The sequence below is a fragment of the Phyllostomus discolor genome, chromosome 10 (assembly GCF_004126475.2).
Source record: "Phyllostomus discolor isolate MPI-MPIP mPhyDis1 chromosome 10, mPhyDis1.pri.v3, whole genome shotgun sequence".
NCBI lineage: Eukaryota > Metazoa > Chordata > Mammalia > Chiroptera > Phyllostomidae > Phyllostomus > Phyllostomus discolor.
The window spans coordinates 50,175,366-50,194,249 of record NC_040912.2 but is presented as its reverse complement, the minus strand read 5'-3'; the positions used below and the strand labels follow the sequence as shown (position 1 = coordinate 50,194,249).

General features: G+C 39.1%; 1 protein-coding gene across 2 annotated transcripts in view; it reads left to right on the top strand.

Annotated features, from left to right (window-relative positions):
• Positions 1-18,884, top strand: part of LAMB1 (laminin subunit beta 1) — a 72,304-nt gene that overhangs the window by 14,303 nt on the left and 39,117 nt on the right. For both annotated transcript variants that reach the window (XM_036010788.1, XM_028525170.2), the window contains exons 8-13: positions 3,324-3,526; positions 5,655-5,775; positions 7,361-7,549; positions 7,778-7,957; positions 8,093-8,205; positions 9,522-9,601. In XM_036010788.1, the coding sequence (XP_035866681.1) occupies positions 3,324-3,526; positions 5,655-5,775; positions 7,361-7,549; positions 7,778-7,957; positions 8,093-8,205; positions 9,522-9,601 (886 nt within the window). The remainder of the gene's footprint in view (positions 1-3,323; positions 3,527-5,654; positions 5,776-7,360; positions 7,550-7,777; positions 7,958-8,092; positions 8,206-9,521; positions 9,602-18,884) is intronic.

Sequence of the window (18,884 nt, the reverse complement as noted above, 5' to 3'; positions counted from 1 at the left end):
TTATTTCTCTCTTACAAAATCACCCACGGGGATTTTTGGAGAAGAGTAGCTCAATTGCCATGAGTAGGCTCACCAGATAAAATACAGATTGACACCCAGTTAAATTTTACTTGTAGATAAACAATGAATTATTTTTTTAGTATAACTATGTCCCATGTGATATTTGGGATGTAATTATACTAAAAAATGATTGTTTATCTGAAAATCGAATTTAACTAAGCATCTTATATCTTTATTGCTAAATCTGGCAACCCTAGCCAGTAAGTGACCCAGATTCCCAGGTTCCTTCTGCCTTACTGTCTTTGTCCATATAGTTAGAGCCAGACCAATGTACTTGTCCCAACCTGTGGGAGGGGAGAAAGCGAAGGGCAAGTGACACAAAGCTGTTATCACTTCTACTTGCATTCCATTGGCTATGGTTAGCCACATGGCTACACAGCAGGTGCCTCTGCAGAAGATCTCTCGCTAGCTGCCCCTCTGCTCTCTCATACTCTTGAGTGGGGCTCTTATTGTCAAAGGAAGAGGAGAAGAAAGAATAGTAAGCGGAAATCAGAAGTCTCAGCCATGCTCAATGTGCTCAACAAGGTGAGGGTTGTATTTCCATTTCACAGCTGAGTAAACCGAGGCTCAGAGTTGAAAAACAGGTATAAGGTGACATTAAGTAATGTCACTCAGATCCTGAACCCTTATGTTAGGATTCTTAGTTCAGAGCTCTTTGTAGTGTTCAGTAACTTTGCTATGTTTTTTTCAGAATTACATTTTGATCTTTTTGGGAGGCAGAATGTGCACTAAATTAAAAGAATGGGCTTTGGAGTCAGACAGACTTAGGTTTAAATCCCAGTGCAATATATTATAATAGCTATGTGACCTAGGGCAAGTCATTTGCTTAAAGCCTCTTTTCTTAAGCCTCTGTTTTTTTTTGAGCAGGGGTTTCATCTGTATATGGGGAGAGTAATATTGACCTTAGAGTTGCTTAGAGAGTGAATGTATGTAAACCACCTACCAAAATGCCTGAGACATAGAAAGTTTCCGGCATATTGAAGCTGCGCTACTATTGTTATTGCTATCAACTGTGGCTGGGGTCTTTCATAGATCTGGTCCTGTGGTCCAGGTGAAAGGGTGAGGCCCCTCTCCTGCCACTGAGGTGCATGCAGCCAGGTGAGCAGGGGCAGGCTGATTCTTATTTCCCTGCCGAGCAGGGCCCTGTTTTAATCAAGGCCCCATGGAACTACCAGCCTGAAGAATGGAAGAAGTCCAGGGAATATTGCCAGAAGAATGCTGTTTCCTCACTTAATTTTACATGTGGCCCAGATGCCTCTGGTCTATAATTTACTCTTTCATTCTGTTGTAAAACAAATATTTAATGGTGTGTCCAGTCCTGTGCCATTTATGAGTGAGCTCTGTGAGGTCTGCCCGCCCTATTCTCAAAATCCATTTGTGAGAAATGTCCCCTGGGCCCCTGAGACAACCTGCCCTCCACCCACCAACACCAAGTCCCTGAAAGGACTCACAGTCTTTCCTCTTTAAGTGAAATTTGTGGGACTTGGGGAATGTGTTGACATTATAATTCTGTTCTCTTCTATTGTTAGATGGCATCAGAAAAATCTATTTCTGTATCAAAAAAGCATCCATTTCAGCTGTTCCATGCTTTTGATTTACTTTGTAACCAAGGGAACAATATCCCTTTAGTTGTTTCTATTGTCAAGACCTTTGAGATTCACTTCAAAAGTGATTTTCCCTCTTAGAACACCAGTCAGTGCAAGGCTGAGTTGTTAAATATGGCAGGGAAGTGGAGCCGAGTGTGTTTGCTCTTCTGAAGGCTTCCACAAAGATCAGTTCAAGGGCTTCTAAATACTCCAGCTGCTCTTCAAGTTTGTTGTTTGGCCTTTCGTCAATAGGCACTTGTGCTCTTTCCTTGCAGAAGCATTTGTGCAGGAGGAAATGTTGGCATTCATAAATTCCATTCAGCTCAGTAGACCACAGTTTCTCTGTTTAGTTTTTGATTTTACAAAGAGCCCAAGTTTAATGCATGGACTCATGGACTTTCTCTTTCAACCCACAGCTCTTTCTATAGTCTCTATTGTAAGCTATGCATATATTATAAGTGTTTAAAATCGTACTTGGGCTTTGAAAGTATCTGATGCACTGGGCCAGTTCCCTGTTACCCTGTGCTGTAAATGATAACAATATGTCAGCAGAGACGAATGTAAAGCGTAGGAGCAGTTTTGGGCTACAGAGCTCAGTGGGAGGGCAGATGGACCAATCAATCTTTTGGGGTCCACTTTAGCTAGAACAACGCAGTAATGAATGAAAACGTTGGTCAGAACGTGGCATGGCTCTTAAAAAGTGACTAGAGTACAGTTGACAGACAGCCCAGCTTCCATGATCAGCAGAGGCCTTAGACCCAGGAAAAAGAAGATAAAATAAGACAAATTGATCTACAAGTAACTTATATGTAGGAGAACAGTCTGCCCCAACATCCTAATACTAAACTCTTTTATCCTTCTGCCCCTACATTGTGTTGGTAATTGTATTGGTGAATTTGTATTGTAAAAATATGACAAAAAAGTTATAGATCGTCATGCTGCTTGAAAAATTGGTTGAGAAATTCTGTATCTGGATTGTGTTTCTCCTGTGGTATTAAATCTGTTTTAGTAACTTGGATTCATCTAAATGGCGGGCAATTCTAATAGTTTTCCTCCGCAAAAATAAATACAGAAATATAGTGTAGGGCCAGAGTAGGTTTACGTTGTGAGTACATAAAACCTCATTTATTATTGTATTATTTGTTAATTATTATATTATTTTACAGATGGACAACTGTAAAGCTACTTTTGCCCCACCCTGTATGTTTCTTTCTATTGTATGACAATACTAATGAGAATTTGGGGTGCTGTGGTAAACCCTTTACCACCTGAATGGAATTTTCTGATTTTGAGAATGATACTAATTGCTATGGAAACCAGATGGCACTGCAACAGTTTAGCTTACTATGTGTTAGTAGGTTCTGGTAATCATGTAACCACATTCTTAAATTTCTCCACTTTTGTAGTTCTTCCTGAAACAGCAGTCTGCAAATAAATCCGTCATAGAATAAACATTCTCATTAAACTCATGAGAAGGTTGTGACCTTTCTTCCTTCCAGAGAGTGTTACATTATGTTAAACTTTACTGCTGTGATCATCTACATCAGACAAGGGGGGTAAACTTGGCTTAAGTCATTTTTATTTGTCAAGTCTTTCTATGAAGACGAAAGATGTATAATTGCAAAAGAAGTCTTGCTCATTGTATTAGACTTTTCATCTTCTTGGTGGCCTTTATAGATCTCTTAAAAATCACCAACCTGAGAATCAAATTTGTGAAACTGCATACTTTGGGAGATAACCTTCTGGATTCCAGAATGGAAATCAGAGAGAAGTACTACTATGCCGTTTATGACATGGTAGTTCGTGGAAATTGCTTCTGCTATGGCCATGCCAGCGAATGCGCCCCTGTGGACGGAGTCAATGAAGAGGTAGAAGGAATGGTAAGCACACGTTCCATTTGGCTTTCTGCTTTATACAAGTGGAAAAAGAAAATTGAAGCTAGTCATACCTTCAGCCTTTCACATTTTCTAGGGGTTTTATTTTTCCAGACTTACAGTTAGACCTTTGTAGCATAGCCGATTTTCTCTTTGCTGACTTTCTTGGACTATCAGAGTGTAAGGACTGCTCATAGGCACTGAATTCATTTTTGGAATTTGTTGCTGTGGACTGTTGCTACAGTAGATATTTCAATCAATAAATGTTAAAAATGTTTTCTAAATAATAATATTCTTCCTTTACTTTAGAAGAGATGAAAAATCACAAGCACTCCAATCTTTATGGTAGAAGGCATAAATTGATCCCAGTCCACAGAGCCTGGCAATTTGAACCCTGAGCCACAGGACACCATTTGGGAATCAAATGGGCCTTGTTCCTTTATATCTTCTAGTTTTACTTTTCCCTGTGTTTTCAAATTTTGTACTTTTAAAAATTTGGGAGATTTGCAAAATGGATAAAGTTAGAGTATTTTACCTAACTTTCTGAGTGTGCTCATAATTTTTGTAGACCCATAGGATTTTAAAGCCAGACAAGAACTATTAAACCAACTGTCCTTATTAGAAGAAACCAGAGAGTAAGTAATTTGCCAGAGGGCTTTAAATAAGCAAATGCAGGTAGAAATTCAAATCTGGCTCTCCTGAGTCTGCCCCAGGGTTCCTTCACCGGGCTGTGGGCCTCCCGTCCTGGTGAAGGCAGAGCCTTGCCCACTTGCTGTTTGCCTTTTCAAAGCCTGTTAGTTTTCATCTAAGAAGGTGTAGGATTGAGTGTAGTTGACTCTCTAAAACTTGTCTTCCTTTTCTTCCATTTAGAAATTTATTGCATGGATAAAGGAGAATTTTTAACGGAGCCTAAAAGGGAGATTTATCCTAGTCTTGTTGCTGTATCTTTCAGAGAGTCCTATGAAGATTACATTTACTTTTTAATGTAACACATTGGATGTGTAGCTAATGTTTTGTGGTCATGTCATGGTCACACATCTTGCAGTACCTTGGACTGTTTATTCAGAAACTGTAGAGTCCTGTGGTGTGTACTCTGGAGCTATATTTTAGTCTGTGTGAAACCACCTCGGAGTGACAGGATTTTAGTCTTCTGCAAACTGCATTCCTATCAAAGTGGGCCCAGGGTGGACCTGTCTGTCCTGTTCTTGAATTCCATTCCATAGAAACTAACATTAAGGTGAGATGCCGTTGACATGTGTATTGGGTAGACTGAAAGAATTTATGTGCCTCAAGGGTTTAAGCATGCCTTGCAGGGACACAATGCGTCATGGGCCCTCATAAAGCCAAATAATGTGTATCTTTTTCTAAGATTTTATATTTCCTTTCTTAAAGGAAAAAATAAATGTAAAAGAAAAATGTAAAATAATTGGTCAAAAAAAATTTTAAGTGCTGTGTCTGAAGTCAAAAATAAAACAAGTAAACAGCCCTGGCTGGCGTAGCTCAGTGGATTGAGCACGGGCTGCGAACCAAAGTGTCGCAGGTTCGATTCCCAGCCAGGGTACATGCCTGGGTTGCAGGCTATAACCCCAGCAACCGCACATTGATGTTTCTCTCTCTCGCTCTATCTCCCTCCCTTCCCACTCTAAAAATAAATAAATAAAATCTTTAAAAAAAAATAAAACAAGTAAACAAAAACCTCTTATCTGGCTTAATGGTAAAACCTGCAGTAATGTGAGTTGCTTCCCAGGTGGTGGGGTATGCATTTAATTCTCCATTATAACTTCTGTTGATTTCTATCATAATACATTTTTTAACTTGTAAGTAGTGTGCTTTTAAATTCTCAACTTACTAATTTTGTTCATCTGGGTTCTTTTCATTGATACTTTAATAAGATATTTATTGAGTATACATAATATAATAAGAACGGTTCCTAGAGATGAATATATAGCCATCAACAAAATAGATAGAAGTCACTGTGGGGAGGAATAAATTAAAAACAAAGAAATCCCCATTGTGGTACAGTAGAGATGAGAATTTGTATGAAAAGGGGTTTATATTTTCCATTGATTGTGGAGAAAATCTAGCCACTGGCATATCTCTTACCTCGCTCTTTCCTGTTTGTACAACTTTCAAGGTTCATGGACACTGTATGTGCAGGCATAATACCAAGGGCTTAAACTGTGAGCTGTGTCTGGATTTCTACCACGATTTACCCTGGAGACCGGCTGAAGGTCGAAACAGCAATGCCTGTAAAAGTAAGTCTCAATCAAAAGGACATTTTAAATCAATTCAGACTCTGCTGTCCATTTTTTTGATTAGAGATATGATAACAGGATATTGTTTTATAAAAAGGAAGAGACGTTACCACCCCTTTCCCAGCTTCACCCTGATATTCCTTAGGAAACCAATATTCACTCAGCTAAAGTAATAAACTACTATTTACTGAGCAGCATCTATGAGTTTAGCAGTTCAGTAGAAAACAAAAGATGTTGTCCCTGACATTGTACATTATTAAAGAAAGTTGCCCATGAGAGGAAAATGAAAGAAAAATATGGCCTGGTTGATCATTAAGGTTGAGATATGGCAGAGAATGTTTGGCCTTGTTTCTTTGCCAGCCCAGCTGCAGCCTCTGGCTTACTTCCATCTATACATCCATCCTTCCATCCACCCGGGCATCTACCCCTCTACCCCAGAGGTATGCTCTGGGCAGAGGTGTTGTTTGAAACACCACCACCCCCTCAACCCCCCACATAGTGATTCTCATAAACTGTCCTCCCTCTGCCTCTGCCCCCACTAAGAAGGGGTGTTCTTTAAGTTCAGGAAGCTGTGAGGGCTGGAGTGGTCAAGGTTTTGTTAGTGATACAGCCCAGCCAGCGCTGCATGAATAGTTAAGATTGTTTAGGTAAAGAGAAGAAAGAAAGAGAGGGGGAAGGTGGAAGGGAGTTCAGGGAAGGAGAACAAAGCCCCAAGGACATTCTGGTGACCAGCACAGAGTCTATGCTGCGAAATGATTCTGGAGTTTAATTCAGCCAAGGTATCAAGGACGAGACTCTGATGGGCACTGAGGAAACATCAGCACACATAAGACACATTTCCTATCTCCACCGGCTTGTGTTACAGAGGAGACAGATGAGGCCAGAATGTAAAGCCCCGTGAGGGCCAAGCTCAGTTCAGCTTCATTGTGAGAAGATGAGAGGAACCCATGTGGATTGCTGATCCTGGAGTGAGATGACTAAGGCTGGGCTGGACCACGATCCCTGTGGAGTGGGCTGGAGAAGGAGAGGACTGCACCGCTGAAGCTGGCTGGATGTCTGGCTGTTAAGCAGACCTTAATTCTCACTAAAGAGCCTGGCTTCCTGTGGTGGTGGGAATGTGAGGAAGGGAGTCAGATCTTCATACCCTGTTCCTCAAAGCTGGCAGTCCACGGGCTTTTCTAGGAACCAATTGCCTAGAAAATCCTCTGGAGTGATATATTCCCCTCCCACCCTGAGTGGGACTCAAAGGTGTCCTCTGTGCAATGACATCCTTCCTGCCAATGAACTTCTGAGGGGAATTTCCCCAAAGGGTTTAAACTTTTTGTAGCCCATTCTCTTCCAAGGAGGGCAGATTATTGAGCTTATTTCATAAAGTTTACACTTGGAAGGCTTCCAACATGATAGAGGATTTAAACTGATGTCATAAGTGGATATATCCTTTTTTAGCACAAGTGCCTTCTTGTTCATTGCTGGTTTGCCTGAACTTCATCCCTAGTTTCCAAAATGAACTTTCCTCTTACCATCCCATTCCTCCATTGGCAAATAGACCTAAAAGACTTTTCTTGACATTGGTCTTTCTACACAGAGTGTAACTGCAATGAACATTCCAGCTCGTGCCACTTTGACATGGCAGTCTACTTGGCCACTGGCAATGTCAGTGGGGGAGTGTGTGAGGACTGCCAGCACAACACCATGGGCCGGGGCTGTGAGCAGTGCAGACCCTTTTACTACCAGCACCCAGAGAGAGACGTCCGAGACCCTAACTTCTGTGAGCGTAAGTGAGGAAGGTCATCTTTCAGTTTCAATAGTCTTGTAGTCACTGGCCCTCTACTGGAACTCATAATATGGGCATTAGACCCATCCTACATCTACTATGTAGGATGTTGGGAGTGGAATTTACTTGGAAGTCCAGCCATCTTTAGCCTATTTGTGTGACATTTGAAAAATGAAGGGAAATATATGTATATATTTATACAAACCTGGTGCTTTTCATTCTTTTTAGCATGTACCTGTGACCCAGCTGGTTCTCAGAATGGGGGAATCTGTGACAGTTACACAGATTTTTCTACTGGCCTCATTGCTGGTCAGTGTCGATGTAAATTGTATGTCGAAGGAGAACACTGTGATATATGCAAAGAAGGTTTCTATGGCTTAAGTGCCGAAGATCCATTTGGTTGTAAATGTAAGTGCATTTGTTACAAAGTTTGGGAGTTTTCAGGTGTGCATAAGCCCCATTCTACTTTGCAGTCTAAACCCAGACAGCTGCTTCAGACTCACTTGGTGTATGTTTCTTTACTTTGTTTTATCATCAATAAAGCTTGTGCTTGCAATCCTCTGGGAACAATCCCTGGTGGGAATCCTTGTGACTCCGAGAGTGGTTACTGCTACTGTAAGCGTCTGGTGACAGGACAGCATTGTGACCAGTGTCAGGTAAGTAAATCCTAATTGCATGGGATGGTTAGCTTGTGGATATGACAAGTTTTAACAGAGAATGCTTTTCCCTATGATAGAGATTTTATCATCACCCTTATATGTAAATGTTACAAAACGTGAGTAGATACTTCACAAAGGAGGAATTATTATATCTTTTTAAACATTATTTTTCAATTACAGTTGCCATACAATATCATATTAGTTTCAGGTGTACAACAGAGCGTTTAGACATTTATACACCTAATGAAGTGATCACCCAATAAATTATTGTATCTTTTATTAATCATTGCAAAAAAAACTTAGAAGCAATGGTGGGAGAAAATAGTTGAGTACAGTTGGGGCTCTATACAGTGTGACATTTGGTTGCCACTGAAAACAACAGTAATGTGAGGAAATGCTTACGGTGATATAAAAAGAACTCAGGATATGAGTAGTATCTTGGTTACATAGTAAAAAAATTCATCAAGAAAGAATCTGGAAAGAAATACACCAATAAGTTCGCTGCAGTGATTCCAGGTGGAGTAATTATGAGAGTAATTTTTAAAAATTATTTTATATCTTTTATAACATTTTTGTGATTGTTTTTATAATTTGGGAGAAGAGGTCTACTGAACCCAAACTATATTTATGATCACTGAATATGCATAGTGTCTATATCCTGTTAGATTCTTGAAGTAAATTTTTGAAAGTCTGATTTGAGTGGTGAACCTGGTCCCTACCTGCTCATTAGGAAACGTGTGCCTGTGGAGGCACAAAAAGCTCTTTTCCCCAGGTATATAGATGCTGTGCCATTTCTTTTTATCTCCCTCTCCAGGGGTTCAGCATATAGCGATCTCCTCAACATTCCCTTGTGAAAATAGTTCTAGCTTTTTAGACTATGTTTCCACATAAACAAATCCTTGAAAAGCTTTCTTTCTGGAGTTTATGACAGACTGAACTTAGGAAAAATTTAAAGGCCTACCAGACATTTGCCAGAACTCTCTTACTGCTGGAGCAATTCTATTGAAGAAAATTGGCATCTTTGCTTCCTTCTCATGGTGATTATTGGACACAGGCTATTTGCAGGGCAAAGACACTGCTCAGATCTGGCCTACCATGCAATTATGTGACACCCTGTTTGACCCCAGTGACTTGCAGTTTGGGTGTCCTTATTTCAGAATACTTGTACTCATTTCTTTTGTAGGCTTTCTTCTTTCACGGTGCAAGTGAACATTTGGTGGAACAACCAAAACATGCCATAACTTGCTTCTTGCTGAGTCTATTCTGTAATTACAGGAACCCACTTAGGCTGCATTGTTTCTTTTGTTCTGCAGCCGGAGCACTGGGGCTTAAGCAACGATTTGGATGGATGTCGACCTTGTGACTGTGACATTGGGGGAGCCTTAAACAATAGGTGAGTGGGGCTTCACTTGCACTCTTGTACTCCGTCACCCAGGGAGGCCCTCATGATCCCCCAGAGGAGTGACATTCAGTCTCTGAAGAAGATATGCAGAGAATGTTCACCTTTGGTTTGAATCCTGATAGTCACTTTTACCTGTGGTCTCAATGCTTTCAAAGATTTATTCATTCCAAGAGTTAACTTTGACATTTTTCTAGTATGTTTGTGTTTCTTGTTTTTTTTTTTAAGATTTTATTTATTTATTTATTTTTTAGAGAGGGAAGGGAGGGAGAGAGAGAGAGAGAGAAACATCAATGTGTGGTTGCTGGGGGCCGTGGCCTGCAACCCAAGCATGTGCCTTGACTGGGAACCAAACCTGTGACACTTTGGTTCACAGCCCGCGCTCAATCCACTGAGCTACGCCAGCCAGGGCTTGTGTTTCTTGGTTTTAATGGTGTTGCTATTCCTTGTTTTTGTGCTTTTATTTGCAATATTTTTGTAAATTATGGGAACAATGTACAAGCATAGTTCCAAAAATCTCAAACAGTTCAGACAGCTATCCTACCCTTTCTTTACCCAAGTTCTACTACCTAGAAGCCCCACTGTTAGCAATTCCTTCTATCTCCGTAGAAATTAATAATAATGCTCAGAATACATGTTAAAAATTACAATTTCTTCTCATTGCTTTTAAAATAACATGTTAGGTTTTATTTTTTTAAACAGTCAAGTACAAAAAAAATAGTCCGTGATTTCCCACTTTGTTTTACTGACATTTTTTAAAAATCAAAGTAATAGATGTTATGTACACAATTCTGCAACTTGTTCTTTTTATCTAGAGATCTTTTTCACATCTGAGTGTGTTCATCTGCCCTGTTTTGTATTGTCATGTGAAAGTGCCATGATTTATTTCCAGTCTTTTTGCTTTTTTAAAATGTTGCAGTGAATATCCTTGTAGATATAATATATCTTGATGAGTGTTTGTTAGATGCATCTGCAGATTAGGTTCCCAGCGATGGAACTTTGAAGTCAAAGTGGATGTCAGGTTGTTCTGTAGAAGGGTTGTGCTAATTTATTTTTCTACCAACTGGTTGTACAAGTACTTTTTTCTCTATTCCCACCAGCATTTGGTATTATCAAACATTTTTTCAGCAATCTAAAAGATGAAAAAGGAACTCCCATTTTGATTTGTGTAAAGAATCTTTTCATTTTCTTCTTTTATTTTTCCATTTCCAAGCCTATTAATGAAAATTACATATAATAACTTGTGGTTACTTAAATACGCTGGTATTCCTTGAAGAGATGAGACATGAAGCTCTACCAGAAATTATCATAATACATGTTTGACAAGATGTTAAATTTTTGGAAGTTTAATGAACTACCTTTGATTGAAAGAGAGTTTTGGTCTCTGTTGGTTATGGGATCAAACTCAGAACATCTGGTGTAGATAGTGTGAGTGACCGCTGAGAGAACAGGCAGATGTTTCTTTGTCCCTGAACTTTCCCACAGAGAACATGCTGAATTCATTGAGCAAGCTTCATGTACTCAAAAATTGACTCTCTTACAAGATTATTTCCCAACACCTTAGTAGTCTGCCGGAAAGGAATGAGATCTCAGGCAGTAAGAGCAAGTTCTGTTTGGCCTCTGTATTTGGGTTTGTTTTATTCTAAATAGTGTAGTAAACTCAGTAAAGCATGTATGTAGCCCTCTGAAACTCCAGTATTGAATGTCTGTTGTTAGAGAACCTCCAGAGGGAAGAAAGCAAGGATAATTCCATAAAAGCCGGAGAGAAGGACAAACTACTTGTCTGCTTATGGAATCACTTTTATGACTTTCCTTTGTGACTCCCAGAACACCGCTGATTCCTTGACTAATTTATTCCCCAATTCAAAGCTGTCATCACACCTACAGTTATTCTTGGTTAGATGAAAATGACATCTGTGATTCTCCAAATTATGTCTTAAAGTCAGGAATGTCCTATGTTCCTTTACCCTAAATGGTTTATATTACTTACACTCCCTTCCTCTTTTTCTCTATTCCACACACGTTTCCTGTCTCTAAATCTACCCACACACAGCCCCTGAGCTGCCACTTATATTTCTTGCAAAAATTTACAAAAACCAGAATATGTTAATCAAGGGAGTTTGTGAAGTAAAAATTTTCAGTGGAGATTTTAAAGCAGGTAATTTGATCTTTTGAACATGATTGATGAGACACTCTGTTTTTTGGCATGACTAATGGAAAAAAGAACCTCGAAAGATGCCTCTGGTCCTGTGAGTCAGCAAAGTTTTTTTGTGATCCTTTTCCAAGGTTCACTTATGGGGACTTTCTCTAGAGCTCCATAAGAGTGGTCATGGTCCAGTCTTCTGAACACCCATCCCCTTAGAGAATGTTTGGTGCATAGCAGACACTCAGGAAATACTTCTTGAATGAATGATTTGTGCAACCACTCACAAATGCCTTCATCTGATAACATTCCTTTGTTTCACCTTGGATACTTAGCAGGTATTGAATAGATGTTGATTGAATTAAAGACTTTGAGGAACAAGATTTTTTAAATATAAAAACTAAATACATACTCCTTAGGAGAGACAATCTCTAAATGTGATCCCAAACATTCCTTAATTACTTTGACCAGGGATAGAACTAAGTGTATAAAAATCATGCAAAGTGGAAAAACTTTTTAAATGTTTTGTATAATGAGCCAAATGCATTGTTGTAGAACAATAAAAGCTTAATAATCCATGTCTATTATGTTGACAGCTAATCTGAACTTTTGAATATTTTTAAGAGGTAAAACCTAATTAATGTAAATAATGTAAGGTTATTGAAGATTTGCCTACCAGATAACCTGATTTAATGAATAAGTAAGAATGGTTGTTAGGTAGATGCTGCTTTTAAATGTTTTAAAACATTGAAATCAGAGAAATGGACATCACATTGAGGGATTTCAGTGGGGACTGGGAAGGGAGGAATGGGGGGCAAAGGTACAGGGAAGAAGAATCATAATTAGTAAGCATAAATTAGATGGGGAGAGATAAAAATGGTATAGGAAACAGAGAACTCAAAGAACTTCTCTGTACAACCCACGGACATGAACTAAGGGTGGGTGGAATGCCTGGAGGGTTGGGGGAGCAGGGTGGAGGGAGGATAAAGGGGAAAAAATTGGGAAAACTGTAATAGTATAAGAATAAAAAATACTTTAAAAAATTTAAAGGGGGGAAGAAACATAGAAAAATGTAAACATCTTTACATCATCCTTCAAAGTCATTTAATTAATTTAGGACCTTGATATCTGGATTGAAGACTTCTAACTTTCTACACTGAAATCCCTAGCTTCCAACAACGCATTACTTCCGCATCTCTTCTAGCACTTATTCTATTTGGCTACTTATAGCTATTTGTATTCCAAAGGTGTCTTTATTTTTTTAATTTTTTTTTATTTTTAGAGAGGGAAGGGAGGGAGATAGAGAGAGAGAAACATCAATGTGCAGTTGCTGGGGGTCATGGCCTGCAACCCAGGCATGTACCCTGACTGGGAATCGAACCTGCGACACTTTGGTTCACAGCCCACGCTCAATCCACTGAGCTACGCCAGCCAGGGCTCCAAAGGTGTCTTTAGACAGGGATTGCATCTTACTTGTTCTTATATCTTCCTTTGTACCCAGCACAGTGGGCCTTGCAGCACTTGGTAAATGAGGAACTGAAATTATTATACTTTGAAACAAGAGCAGAAATTAATATATGTTTTCATCAGTATATTGAGTGGATACCTAACCCCTTGTTAATTATAAGTATTTGGACATAAAAGGAATATAGAGCACAGTTCCTTCCCCTTAAGACAATATCTTACTTTGTGGGGGTCAGGGGGAGGACTACTCTGGATAAAATGAGTAGTGTTTACTGTGCGTCACTGAAGAACCAACTCTTATTATTGGTAATCAGAATTATGGAGGAGACATCAGTGTTGAACAGTGGTAGTTCTCATGAATGATGCTTTTTATCCTTATCTTTCCCCTAATATCTTAGTAATAGAGAAAATTGAAACTGTACAGTATTTGCTCTGCTCATCACTTTTTAAGTGAAATAGAGTTTTCCTTCCAATAGAATTTTAAATAAGTTGCTAAATTCTGTACTTATGAGAAATCTGTGTTTTTCAAAAATAATCTTGGCCTTCACTCAAGTAGAAAAAATATGACTTGTATTAGTTTTCTGTTGTTGCCATGGTATATTAACCTCGTGGCCTAAAACCAGTTTATATGATTACAGTCCTATGTGTCAGCCCCAGTCTGGACTAAATCAAGATGTCGGCAGGGCTGTGTTTCTATCTTAAGGCTCTAGGGGAGAATCTGTTTCCTGCTGATTCAAGTGGTTGGCAGGATTCGGTTGCTTTCAGTTACAGGACGGGCCCCATCTCCCTGCAGCCTCTCAGGGAGGGCCCTTCCCAGCTTCCAGGGGCACCCACATCCCTTGACTCATGGCCTCCTTCTTTTTCAACAACTGTGAATCAGATTCTTCTCTTGTCACATCTTTTACCCATTTTTTTTGCTTTCTTCTTCCACTTTTAAGAGCTCATGTGATTACATTGGGCCCACCTGGATAATCCAGGATGGCGTCCCATCTCAAGGTCCTTAACTTCAGTCACATCAGTCCCTTGTGCTGTGTGAGGTAACATATGCCCAGATTCTGGGCATGAGGCCATGGACACCTTTTGGGGTCATTATTCCACCTACCACAGAGCCTGACTTCTTTGTCTTACCTTAAATCTTTATTCTGCCTCACTGATGCAATCAATGAAATCTATATCTAGTTTCAGGGAAATAAAAACTTATAACATGTACCATTTCTATCCAATATCATTTTTACTTGAACACAGGAAAGAATAATTACATGTAATAAACCTCTTGCCTCACTGTGGAGGAGGTAGCATTTGAGCTTGGACTTTAAAACGTGAGTAAGGCCCTGACCAGTGTGGCTCAGGTGGTTGGGGCATCATCCTGCAAAGCAAAAGGTTCCCAGTTCGATTCCTGGTCAGGGCACATGCCTGGGTTGTGGGTTCAGTCTCTCGTCGGGGTGCACATGACAGTCAATTGATCGATGTCTCTCTCTCACATCGATCTTGCTCTCCCTCTTTTTCTTTTTCTCCCTCCCTTCTCGTTGCTCTAAAAATAAATAAAATCTTTAAAGAAAGTAACAAAAAGAAAATGAATGAGATTTGAGAGGTGTGACAAGTGGGTAGGAAGCCTTCCAGATGAGAGGAAGGCTGCTGGAGGCATAGAGGTGAGAACAAGTGACCTTTAGAGCTAGCTCTTTCATGATGTTGCTCTTTTTTTAATTTTATTTTAATCATTGTTCAAATACAGTTTTCTCCTTTTTACTCCCAATCTAGTCCCCCTCCCAACCCTCCCCACTTCCCTGCCATTACCACCCTCCCCTTAGTTTTTGACCATGTGTCCTTTAAGTTTGTTCCCGTGAACCCTTCTGGGTGTCCCCTGAAATTCCCTTTACTCTCCCCTGTGGGCACTGTCAGCCTGTCCTTTTTTTCAGTGTCTTTGGTTATATTTTGCTTGTTTCTTTGTTTTGTTGTTTAGGTTCCTGTTAAAGGTGAGATCATATGGTATTTGTCTTTCACTGCCTGGCTTGTTTCATTTAGCATAATGTTTTCCAGCTCCATCCAAGCTGTTGCAAAGGGTAGGAGCTCCTTCTTTCTGTCTGCTGCATAGAATTCCATTGTGTAAATATACCATAGTTTTTTGATCCATTCATTTACTGATGGGCATCTAGGTTGCTTCCAGCACCTAGCTATTGTAAATTGTGCTGCTATGAACATTGGGGTGCAAAGGTTCTTTTTGTATTGGTGTTTCAGCGTTCTTAGGATAGAGTCCCAGCAGTGGAATCGCAGGGTCAAAAGGCAGCTCCATTTTTAGTTTTCTGAGGAAGTTCCATACTGCTTTCCATAGTGGTTGTACCAGTCTGCAGTCCCACCAGCAGTGCACTAGGGTCCCCTTTTCTCCACAACCTCTCCAACACTTGTTGTTTCTTGCTTTGTTTATGATGGCCATTCTGACTGGTGTGAAGTGGTATCTCATTGTGGTTTTAATTTGCATCTCTCTGATAGCTAGTGATATTGAACATCGTTTCATGTGTCTTTGGATTTTCTGTATGTCCTCCTTGGAGAAGTGTCTGTTCAAGTTCTTTGTCCACTTTTTAATTGGGTTGTCTTCTTAGAGTGCAGTTGTGTAAGTTCTTTATATATTTTGGAGATTAAACCCTTGTCTGAGGTATCATTGGCAAATATGTTTTCCCATACAGTTGGTTCTCTTTTAATTTTGATACTGTTTTCTTTAGCTGTGCAGAAGCTTTTAATTTTGATGAGGTCCCATTTGTTTATTCTTTCCTTTATGTCCCTTGCTTTAGGGGACAAGTCAGTAAAAAAGTTTCTGCGTGAAATATCTGAGATTTTCCTACCTACATTCTCCTCTAGGACTTTAATGGTGTCACATTTTATATTTAAGTCTTTTATCCACCTTGAATTTATTTTTGTATATGGTGTAAGTTGGTGCTCAAGTTTCATTTTTTTGCACATGGCTGTCCAGTTCTCCCAACACCATTTGTTGAAGAAGCTATTTTTACTCCATTTAATGTTGCTGCCTCCTTTGTCAAATATTAATTGACCATGGAGACTTGGGGTTATTTATAGGCTCTCTGTTCTGTTCCAATGGTCTATGTGCCTGTTTTTATGCCAGTACCAGGCTGTTTTGATTACAATGGCCTTGTAGTATAGTTTAGTGTCGGGTATTGTGATCCCTCCTACTTTACTCTTCTTTCTCAAAATTGCAGCAGCTATTCGAGGTCATTTATGGTTTCATATAAATTTTTGAAGTGTTTGTTCTATGTCTGTGAAATATGCCATTGGTACTTTAATAGGAATTGCATTGAATATGTAAATTGCTTTGGGTAGTATGGACATTTTGATGATATTAATTCTTCCAATCCATGAACATGGTATATGTTTCCATTTGTTTGTGTCTTCTTTGATTTCTTTCCTGAGTGTTATGTAGTTTTCTGAATACAGGTCTTTTACCTCTTTGGTTAGGTTTATTCCTAGATATTTTATTTTTCTTTTTGCTATTTCAAATGGGATTTTTTCCTTGATCTCTGCTTCTGCTGTTTCATTGTTGGTGTACAGAAATGCCTTTGATTTCTGGATATTGACTTTGTATCCCACTGTTTTGCCAAATTCATTTATTAGGTCAAGCAGTTTTTTGGTGGAGTCTATAGGGTTTTCTATGTATACTATCATGTCATCTGCAAACAGTGACAGTTTTGTTTCCTCCTTTCTGATTTGGATGTCTTTTATTTTTTTCTTGTCTGATCACTGTGGCTAAAACTGCCAGTACTATATTGAATAGAAGTGGTGAAAGTGCACAGCCTTGTCTTGTTCCTGATCTTAGAGGAAAAGATTTTAGTTTTTGCACATTGAGTACGATGTTGGCTGTAGGTCTCTCATATATGGCCTTAATTATGTTGAGGAATGCTCCCTCTATTCCCACTTTGCTAAGTGTTTTTATCATGAATGGGTGCTGTACCTTATCAAATGCTTTTTCTGTATCAATTGATATGATCATGTGATTTTTATCTTTGCTTTTGTTTATGTGATGTATTACATTTACTGATTTGCGAATATTGAACCATCCTTGCATCCCTGAAATGAATCCCACTTGGTCATGATGTATGATCTTTTTAATGTATTGTTGGATGCAGTTTGCCAATATTTTGTTGAGGATTTTAGAGTTAATGTTCATCAGTGATATTGGCCTGAAGTTTTCTTTCTTTGTTGTGTCTTTATCTGGTTTTGGAATTAGGATGATGTTGGCCTCACAAAAAGAGTTTGGGAGTATCCCATCATTTTGGATTTTTTGGAATAGTCTGTGAAGGATAGGGGTTAGCTCTTCCTTAAATGCTTTGTAGAATTCTCCTGTGACACCATCTGGTCCCGGGCTTTTGTGTGTTGGGAGTTTTTTGATTACTGCTTCAATTTCTTTTGTTGTTATTGGTCTGTTCAGGCTTTCTGCTTCTTTTTCATTGAGTTTTGGAAGATTATATTTTTCTAGAAATTTGTCCATTTCACCTAGGTTTTCAAATTTCTTGGCATACAGTTATTCGTAGTAATTTCTTATAATCCTTTTATTTCTGTGGTATCTGTTGTAATCTCTCGTCTTTCATTTCTGATTGTGCTTATTTGGATCTTCTCTCTTTTTTTCTTGATGAGTCCACATAAAGGCTTGTCGATTTGTTTATCTTTTCAAAGAACCCGTTTTTGGCTTCATTGATCCTTAGAATTGTGCTTTTAGTCTCTATGTCATTTAATTCTGCTCTGATCTTGGTTATTTCCTTCCTTCTGCTTGCTCTGGGCTGTCTTTGTTGTTGTTCCTCGAGTTCTTGTAGACGTAGGGTTAGGTTGTTTGTTTGGAATGTTTCTAACTTTTTTAGGTGGGCCTGTATCACTATGAACTTCCCTCTCAGGACTGCCTTGGCTGTGTCCCATAAGTTTTGGGTTGTTGTGAGTTCGTTTTCATTTGTTTCCAGAAACCTTTTGATTTCTTCCCTAATATCATTCTTGGTCCATTCATTGTTTAATAGCATGCTATTTAATCTCCATGATTTTGAGTGTTTTGGGTTTTTTTCCTTGGGGTTGGTTTCTAGCTCCAGTCCCTTGTGGTCTGAGAAAATGCTTGGTATGATTTCAATTTTCTTGAAATTCTTGAGGCTTGTTTTGTGTCCTATCATGTAGTCTATCTTTGAAAATGTTCCGTGTACATTTGAAAAGAATGTATATTTAATTTCCTTTGGATGGAGAGCTCTGTATATGTCAGTAAAGTCCATTTCATCAAGGGTATTGTTCAGTGCCACAATATCTTTGTTGATATTTTGTTTAGAAGATCTGTCCATTTTGATAGTGGGGTGTTAAAATCTCCCACTATAATTGTGTTGCTGTCCATATCTTTCTTGAAGTCCTCTAAGAATTTTTTTATGTATTTGGGTGCTCCTATGTTGGGTGCATATATATTTACAATATTTATGTCTTCTTGGTGGATTCTTCCCTTGAGTATTCTGAAGTGACCTTCTGGGTCTCTCTTTATGGACCATTTTTGGAAGTCTATTTTGTCTGATATGAGTATTGCTCCCCGGGCTTTTTTTTCCTGTCCATTTGCTTGGAAGATTTGTTTCCAGCCCTTCACTTTCAGCCTGTTGTGTAGGTCTTTTATCCTGAGGTGGTCTCTTGTAGACAGTAGATATG